We start from the raw sequence: 9767 nt of genomic DNA on the forward strand, positions 1-9767 counted from the left end.
CTAACATTCAGCTCTATATATCATTGATGGTCGTATAAATTTCTAATAAATTTTTTGTTTTGAGATTTTTGAAAGGAATACGTCGATCACATAACTTTATACAACATCATCTCTACTTTTCATTCTTTATTTATGATTGAACCTAGACACTTAAAAATTCCCTTTGCAGTAATTCCTTATAGTAAACTCAGTCCTATTGTTTTTATTAAAGTTATAGAATATATACTCTGTTGTTGTTCTACTTATTATAAAACCTTTTAATTCCAATATTGATCTTCAAAAATTCCACTTGACATTTTTCTTTGTTTTTGTTTTACCAAAATGATATCATTAGTTAAAAAACATACACCAAGGGATTGGTTTTTGAATGTCTCTAATTACTCATTTATGATTAACACAAATTAAGGGAGAAAAAATGCTACCTGTGTGCATGTGTTCTGCTGCCCTTTCCCCCCAAATACTGGGGCACGCAAAATGATGGGCGTACCCCCATGAACAGGCAGAAAATCCCGGGAGTATGGCAGTCATTTTGCATGTATTCTCTTTCCCCACAAATAAAACAATTTGTTTTATCCGAATTAAAATTAGATTCAAATTGGAATTGATTGACCCCGATTCCCATAACCATATTTTGGATGAGTCATGAATGCACACGGATCTCTATGCCTTTTTTTCCGATTTCATTTTATAGGAGTTTGAACCGATTTAAACTGGAATTGATGAAGACCGACCCCCAAGGGTTTAAACCTTTGACAGATTATGAGCTTCCTAAAGATGATATAGATCCATTTGGGATCTCAATGCTGATTATTTTTGCATTAAGTTACTTAGGGTTTCTAAAGTCTTGATGGGTTTGGCCAATACTAATTAAAACAGCCGATGTCAATCTCGATTTTGGTCGATCCAGATCACTTGGGTTATGGAATCGTTATCGTCTCATGTTCCCTGCCCGAACAGGATCGTCCAGTCCCCTCATAGGGGGTGCAAAATGACAACCTAACCCCTTACTTGAACACATTGCCCGAGGGAGGTTAAGTCGTCATTTCGTGCCCCTTATGAGGGGACTGGACGGTCCTGTTCAGGCAGGGAACAGGACAAGATAAAAATTCTAGGGTTATGGCATTAAAACATTGATTCTAGTTCGAACTGATCCATATTAATATCTAATCAGTTCACATGATGATTGTGATCCGATACCGTGCAGTAAAATCATGGATGAAAATTTTTAACATCTACGATTCTCTGCTCGGTACGGTTCCTACAATCCTCTGACAAGAGGGGATAGACTCCACCCGGGTAGAGTGTTCGATCAAAGGGTGGAATCATCATTTTGACCCCATTATTACAAAATTGTAGGAACTGTAGCGGACAGGAACCGCACGTGCTAAAGGTCCGTAAGTAGGATCCCCAATCCGTCTTTCATATGTTTTATATTAAAAAAAAAAAAAGAATTAATACGTGTCAAAAGAGGAGAGGGGCAGACAAGGTTTTACCTCGTGAAGAGATAGAGCGCCACTCGAAAATAAATAAAGTCACACGCCAAAAACGCAGATGCACGCGCGTGATGATAATCAATGATATGTTAATGGGGAGTAGGTTTAAAATATACGTGAGAGAGACACGGGAATTAAAACCCTCTTCAAGTCGTTCACTTCCATCATCAACGTGTACCTGCCGCGTACCATTTCATTTCTTATGAATGATGTTAGTTCGCAACTCGCGATCTCTACCATAAATTATTTGCCACGTGCTCCTATTTATTGTAATTGCACCGACACACCTTGTCTGTACTCTCTCAACTCTCAGACAAGGACAATTGAGGGTAAAGGATTGATGTGATACGTTGCGGGGTACGGTATGGGTACATTACGTTGCCCCACCCATGACCAGAAATCACCTAACATTGACTTCACCAATTTGTATTTGCATTTTGCAAAGCCATTCAATCTGCTACGGCTGTCCAATATGGGTCGGGTCGATTCGGTTTGATTCTTAAGGTATGGTTTAACTGTGTCAATCCGTCGATTTGGTCCAGTTTTGGTTGGGCTGACCGGTTTCAGTCTGTTGTTAGACCAAACCGAAAGCCAGACGTTAAGGAATTTTCGGTTTCACTGTTTCAAAAGATTTTGGTCTTGGTTTTATTACCAATTTGAGGTAATAGGTTCATAAACGGTCCTTAAATTGTTTGTTAACAATTCTTAAATACTTTCGGTCCTTAAACCAGTTAATCATTTTGGTCCGTTTCTAATTCTAAAATATAAATCATTCTAATGGCAAGGAACTGACCTATTAAATAATCGATTCTGGATTTTATTCGATTGGTTCCAATCCGATTCCTAATTCTGACTCAGATTGACACCCGTAGTACTAAGGATGTAATATAAGACTACTCATAAAGGAATAGATAATATTCTCCAGCACATATGGATTATTGGTTACACCTAACACTTGTTTAGTTCGCCCAAATCCGATTTTAGGTTTCTAAATTTATGCAAGAAGAATGATTAATTAATCTTATCTCAATATTATAAGAAATGTTATGTAATGGTGAGACAATTATGGAATGTTAATGAGAAAATGTCACTCTACGACTAAGAATGTCACCCACTCAATTGGTTATATATGATTTGGCCTCACGTTAAGCACTAACATTGCCATTTTACTATTTGATCTATCATGATCCATCACATTGGTGGATGTTGATATTTCTCCATATTGATTTCCATAATATCCAAGATTATAGGTATTGGTATCGGTTGTCGTATCATTCACTGTAAATACTGATATAGATTAGGCTGTATCGATCTGTATCTGGTCGAAATTGAACGAAATCTCAAAAACTAATCACTTTGTAGCTAATTTATCCAATTCGTATTGGTACCAAGTACAAGTGATACTTGATACCTTGATCCATGATAATAGCTCCCCGTACTACAATGTGTATGATTAATTTGTTCCATGGTCTTTGAGGGGTTAACCTAAAGACGTCTAAGTTTAGCCTGAACCGGTTGCTTGCGCAGAACAAATCAAAATTGAATTGAACTTATTGAAATGAAAAACCAGACCGATAGTAACATAATAAAAATTTCTAAAAAAAAATAATAACTTTTATTGACAGTTTTAGTTTTACATCTGGTTTGTACTGTTCCATCGATACGGGATCAACTAAGTATCGAGATTGATTTGTGCCAATACTTATCTAGATCATCTGATACGATCGATCCGTGTCTAATACCTCAACCATGACTTCAGAATTAACATAGGATGGAAAACTACTTTCGTAATTGAATTCAACAAAACTTACCATTGAACATAGGCCATTATGATGACTTTTTATCCTCTCCTATTATAGCACGGTACTGTAACGCATCGTGTGACACTGCAGAGGCCATGTGGCATAGCATGCCCCACATGGTGCACATGGTCTCTGCAACAGTCATACGATGCGTTACAATACCGTGTTATAACAGGAGAGGATAACAATTCCATTATGATGCCTATCATGTTTACAACGATACATATCGGCCGATACAATATAGATAGCTTGAACCTGCCACTCACATTTTTGACATGCCATTATATGTTTTACACTTTACACCTTTCCACCCCCTACGGCCATCTGGCTTTGTGGCCAGAGACCATCTACCTTACCAACCAATTACTTAATAAATCGGTCCATCTCCGGATCTGGATCTCGAAACAAGACCCGACTCAGTCTGAGTGAGATGGCTGCTGTTATATGATTCCTCAAATGAATGGGACAATTTGTAATGTTAATCATTGAATCTCTCAACTCAAATTACCAATTAGTAATCATACATTACGACTAATGATGGTGACAGGCGAGTGAGTGGGGGGCCACACCCGTCTAGCTTAAAGAAAAAAAGAGAAATAGAGAATAGAGAGTCACCTTCATTACTTTTCTTTTAAAGTGGAATCCTACCAATCAATCACTTCGGGGGTTGCTGGTGATTAGAAAGCTAAATAAGAAAAATTTTGTCATACTAATACAAGAAGTAATGATTGCTTAGCCATAATTTATTACATTTTTTTTATAAATTTGTTTTTATTAATTGTTACGGAATCAAAATAGTTTATGGTCGTTGGTTAATGATGGAGGACATTGGACCTTATGATGTGCTTCTAATGTTCTTACATGAATGAATCATCCAAGGGTGTCAATTTAGAATCATTTGGTTTGGTATTAGGTAGAGTGAAGAATATCTATCTATATCGGTGTATCCAACAATTTTGCTTTCAAGATGCTGATACCATAGGTATTAGAATGCATTTTAAGTCGATTTTGTATTCTCTGTATTTATCACAGGAGAATGTGAAATCGACTTAGAATGCATTCCAAGACTGCATATCAAATACTGTCTAGAACCATACCCTTTGAATTAAGGGTATATTTGGGATTTCATACTCATGTTAGTGATGAATATCTGATCAATACCAATATCGATCTTAAATGGTTTCATTTTGAGAGTAACAATCCTAAAACTATAATGTTTATTACATGGTTCCAAAACTAAGATATGGTTCCATTAATAAAGAGATAATCCAATTCATTCCTTCACAATTCTGGGCACTAAAACACTCAAATAAGCCCCAAATATATATTTCTTAACATATAAATAATTGAAAGAAAAAAAAAATGCTAACTAGGCACATGTAGTTTGTGCCAGGCACAATCCTTTGTAATGACCTTCCTACCCCCTTACAAAATGAAAAATCCCCCCGATTAATGCTGCTTCGTGGACTCTCATTGGCCCATGTTGGTGTTAGGGCCATGCGATAAGCCAACATCAATCCTTATTTTTTGTTAGTAACTTTATGTTATATAGCTATTAAGTATTGAATAAGATTAAATATATACAAAAAAAAACGGGTCATGTATCCGGACCTGGAAATCGGGCCTCTTGAGTCCGGAAAAGAGGGAGTCTCCGTTATTTAGTCAAACCAAAAGTCTAACGAGACGAAAAAAGAATAAAAAATTGTTTCAACCAATCAACCGTAAAAACTGAACTTAATCAAAGAGAGAACTCCAGTCTGTCGGTCTCTAACCATGGTTATATTGACCATGGTCTCAGGTTAAATCCTTTTAGTACGGGGTCCCCTCCGCAGCTGGTGAGGGAAAAGCGTCGGTGGGGTGTCAGTTATAGAAAAGAGAGAGAGAGAGAGAGAGAGAGAGGAGAGAGGCGGGAGAACGAAAGAGAGAGAAGAGAAGATCGCTTCATATAAAAGACGGCAAAGCCTTAGACGAAAATTTCTTTGAAGAGTGGAAAGGAGAAGAAGCGCGAGAGGCAAGCGGAGTTTCTGTCTGTCTCTCGCCTTTCAGACACAAGAAATACACGGCCATGGCAGATTCGAGCGATTCGGTTTCCGTTGATATGGAGACGATCTCTCTTGGTGGAAGGGTTAGATTTCGAAATTTATTGTTTGTTCTTTCGTTCTGATTTCCAAAATTATTATGTATCATTTCTCGAGTCTATCTGTTTTTTATTTTCGAGTGATGTTTGGGGAATTTTCAATCTTTAAATATCCAGATCTTAAGATTTTTGAATGATTGGAGTTTTCCTTTGACATTTTGTTCGTTGTTTGAACGATTTCTGCTTCGCATTTTTTTTAAATAATTCTCTCTCTCTCTCTCTCTCTCGTTTCGCTTGATTGTGAGGGAGGTTGTCATTTTAGTTTCGTAGTTTATTGTATAGATTTTGAATGTATTAATTTTTTATTTAGGGTTTGTTTGTTGATTTCTGGTATTGCATTATTGGAGGGAGCGGAGAATTGATTTTCTTTGAGCTTTTTAATTCTTGTTTTTGGTTCAGAAGAAGCTGCTAATGTATTCTTCTAATTCGTTCGAAATTTTTTCTGATTTTCTGTTGCCCGTGGAAGTTGTCTTCGTTTTGATTGGCTTAATTACTAAATTACCGGATCTTTTCTATTCAAAATGATGGATTCCTATTGTTTTACAAATTTAATTTCCTCTGCGGACGGGTTTGGTAGACCCTTAAAATTTATATAGCTAATGCCCTTTTATGTCTCTGCATGATCTTTTGCTTTTGACTTGGTCTGTTATGCTGCATTTGCATAGCAGTGCCAGGAGGCAATGGAGAAGGAGAAGAAAGCAGTTTTTCTGTTAATCTACGAAATTGAGGGTCTCGTGTGGAACTTTTTGTTTTTGGATTAGTTGGTTTCTTGCTGATTATGGAAACTTTGAGATTCTTTCTATTTTTCCTTTTCATTGTTTTTTGGGGAGGGGGGGGGGGGGGTTGTTGGTTTGCTTTGGTTTACAAACTAGTATTTGAAAGAAAAGGTAAAGCTATTGGCGTTGTTCTTTTATTTTTCTGCTTATTTTTATTGTCTTATTATCAATTTTTTTGGCTAAGCAGTTCACCTTTTGATTATTTTGTGGCAATGTTATTAGCTGCCATAGTCTCCCACTAAACTGTTCTTTTACAGCTTTTCTTTAAAAAAAATTATACTTTGAAGGTTCTCTTTACAGCTTGCTGAGACACCCAATGATTGAGCTTTACCTTCTTTTTTTTTTATATATTTTCTATAATTTGTCATATAGTGGACATATAGCAAGATAGTGTAGGTTTATCCAGTATGGATCCTTGCATATGCCAAGGCTCTTTTAGGGATGTCCGTTTTACTAGATCGGCTTGAATTATTTATTTTCTGATAGTGTTTGGTGCTGAAAGTCATGTACAGTTAAACGGGGAATGGTTACTTCTTCAATTAGCCTACCAGCTTCTTTTATTCCAGTCCTATTTCGTGTTTGTATCCTCATGGTTTTTGATCTGTATATGGTTTTTAACTTTCTAAGAAGACATTGTTCTTTGTGCTGTATGCCTTCAGGAACATATTGTACAAACTGGCCATGGTCCTGTGTCTGTTGTGGTGTTTGGAGACCAGGATAAACCAGCACTTGTTACTTATCCTGATTTAGCTCTAAATCGTAAGTTCAGTGCTCATCTTTTGTCGTTTGGAGTGTCACTTCTTAATTATGAAATATTAGACCTCGTTCAAAAGTCGATTGCCTCTTTATTTACATATTTTCAAGGATGAATATGATAATTCTGTGTGATTCTGTATGTCTTTGACCAGATATGTCCTGTTTCCAAGGATTATTCTTTTGTCCAGAAGCCGCATCTTTGTTGCTCTACAACTTCTGCATTTATCATATTAGTCCTCCTGGGCATCAGGTCGGTAACTTTGTTGACTTGATTGCAGTACTTATATTGTTGTTATTTTTCTGAATTTTTTTTCTCCGATGTGCTACAATATGCCATTCTACCCTGGAATTTTATTGTTCACATGATTTCTCTTTTGGCCCTTTCTTCAAGAGTTCTTGCAGTTGGGTGCTGCCGCACTTTCTTCTGACATCCCTCTGGCTTCTGTTGATGACTTAGCAGAACAGGTTGCTGATGTTCTCGATTTCTTTGGGTAATTTCTATAGCAGACTTGCATTTTATTTATTTGTTTGGGTTTATAATTAGTCATGCATGGCTTACTTCCTTGTTAGGGTCAGTCTTTATAATTTTCTCTCTAGTTATGTCTCTGTTCCAGTGTTCCACCAGTAATTCTGCCTTAAATAGGCATTCAGTTTGCTCTGGAAGGCTGTATAGAGTCTTTAAAATATTCCTGGGTGGAGGAAGAAAAGGAAATATAAATCCCTTCTGGCTAATTACATGTTATTTGAAAAATAATTTGCTTCTAATGGAATGTGCATACTATTTTCTGCTTTTAGGCTTGGTGCAGTGATGTGTATGGGGGTTACAGCCGGTGCTTACATCCTTACACTATTTGCGGTATGTTGACGCGTGGTTGATTGTGTTTTGGTTGCTATAAAGTAACTTTTGGTTTGGTTCTAATTTCTATATTTGTAAATGTTCTGTTGTTGCAGATGAAATATAGGGAACGAGTCATTGGTTTGATACTTGTTTCTCCCCTATGTAAAGCACCGTCTTGGACGGAATGGTTGTATAATAAGGTTACTTCTATGTTCCCTTTGCTATCATCCACTTTAAAAGCAGCATTTTGATTTTTTTTTTTTCCTTTTAATTTTACAGTACTGTCATCTCAAAATTAAGATTGCATCTCATCTACAGGTGATGATAAACTTGCTCTACTTCTATGGAATGTGTAATATGATGAAAGAATGCTTGCTTCAGCGGTACTTTAGCAAGGTACTTGGTGCAGATGTTGTTAGTTTCATAACCTGTTTGTAATGCTGATTTCCCTGTGTATAGTGGATTGAGTGTTGGGATTTGCTTATGTACTGTTAGGAAGTTCGAGGTAGTGGACAAGTCCCAGACTCAGATATTGTGCAGGCATGCAGAAGTGTGAGTTCTCCATCTCTCTCTCTCCCGCATACACACACACACCCCCACATGTCAGTGCAATTCTCTATATTGTTGATAGTGGTCAGTCAAGAGGAATTACCACTTGACATTTATCCTGTGCTTGTTAATGCAGTTGTTGGATGAGAGGCAGAGTGCAAATGTATTGCGATTTCTTCAGGCGATTAATGGGTAAAACTCGTTTGATATTTGCTTAGTGTCTCACTGTATCCACATATTCTGCTACTACGAGTGTAAGTATGGTAAGAGTAAGAGTTAGAATTTGAATGTGTCCTCTCTTTGATGTTTTTTCAAAGCAGGAGACGTGACATTACTGATGGATTGAAGAAATTACACTGTCGAACACTAGTCTTTGTGGGTGAAAACTCTCCTTTCCACTCTGAAGCTCTCCACATGACCGCAAAACTTGATAGAAGATACAGTGCATTGGTGGAGGTATGTAATGTTTGTAATTGATTCATTAAAGCGTACAAAACCAAGCATGCATGCACATCGAGTGCTGAATTGGTCCGTTAGAGAATAATAGGGGAAAGCCTAACTTATGAAACAATGTGTGGGTTGCGGGACGGGCAGGTTCAGGCATGTGGATCAATGGTGACGGAAGAGCAGCCCCATGCAATGTTGATACCAATGGAGTATTTCTTCATGGGATATGGGCTATACAGACCAAGCCAGCTAAGTGACAGCCCCAGGAGTCCGTTGAGTCCATCGTGCATCTCACCGGAGCTGCTCTCGCCAGAAAGCATGGGCTTGAAGCTGAAACCCATAAAGACACGGGTTTCACTGCAAGTGTGACAGAAGCGCGCAGGTGCAGGTGCAGGTGCAGGTGCAGGGAGTCAGGGACGAAGCTAGAGGTGTAATTTTGACTGTTGTAATCGTACATACTAGTTGGGGCTGGGAGGAAATCCGTTTTTTTGGTTGCCAACGAGGGACAGAAGGCGGAGATGATGGGTGGAAAATGGCATGATTCTTTGGGTGTGGGTGTAGATACAAAGTAAAGAGAGTAAAATAGAAAACAAGAGTATATAGGTGAGAGAGATGGAGGGATTTTATTCATTCATTTGTAGTCCTAAAAGTCGTTGAGATCTGATCTGTGGATGTAAATCCTTTGCGGATAAAAATTATTTATGCCTACGTGAATATTATTTTAATAAAAAATTAAAATAATAGAAAGAAAAGAAATTGTGTTGTATGGCAGACGGGTAGTGGACTCATTCCAGTTATTGCCATGGTGTTATGTGTCGGGATTCGATCGGCTGACTGATACGAATCGATTGATACAGTTACGTAGATTCTTCTTTTATTTAAAAAAATAAAAAACGGCTATGTTTGGATCCCATATTCTGCCATTCTCAAACTTAAATTTGTGAACCAGGGTCATCATTGTGCTAGGAG

General features: G+C 37.5%; 1 protein-coding gene across 1 annotated transcript; it reads left to right on the forward strand.

The window, feature by feature from the left end:
* The first annotated feature begins 5235 nt into the window (after nt 1–5235).
* On the forward strand, nt 5236–9316 carry LOC122654419 (protein NDL1-like). Its single transcript, XM_043848498.1, has 12 exons — nt 5236–5420; nt 6868–6967; nt 7117–7214; nt 7367–7455; nt 7760–7820; nt 7916–8002; nt 8121–8198; nt 8298–8354; nt 8488–8543; nt 8672–8807; nt 8946–9180; nt 9221–9316. Exons 1-11 carry the CDS (start codon nt 5361–5363, stop codon nt 9165–9167), a joined length of 1044 nt encoding a protein of 347 aa, XP_043704433.1. The 5' UTR covers nt 5236–5360; the 3' UTR covers nt 9168–9180; nt 9221–9316.
* Nucleotides 9317–9767: the final 451 nt, after the last annotated feature.

This window comes from Telopea speciosissima, chromosome 3 (assembly GCF_018873765.1).
Source record: "Telopea speciosissima isolate NSW1024214 ecotype Mountain lineage chromosome 3, Tspe_v1, whole genome shotgun sequence".
NCBI classification, from domain to species: Eukaryota; Viridiplantae; Streptophyta; class Magnoliopsida; order Proteales; family Proteaceae; genus Telopea; species Telopea speciosissima.

Coding starts and splice junctions, on each gene's coding strand:
- LOC122654419 (XM_043848498.1), top strand. CDS start 5,361: ATGGCAGATTCGAGCGATTCGGTTTCCGTTGATATGGAGACGATCTCT. Junction 6,968..7,116: donor TCCTGATTTAGCTCTAAATC/GTAAGTTCAGTG, acceptor GTCTTTGACCAG/ATATGTCCTGTTTCCAAGGA. Junction 8,544..8,671: donor TTTCTTCAGGCGATTAATGG/GTAAAACTCGTT, acceptor TTTTCAAAGCAG/GAGACGTGACATTACTGATG.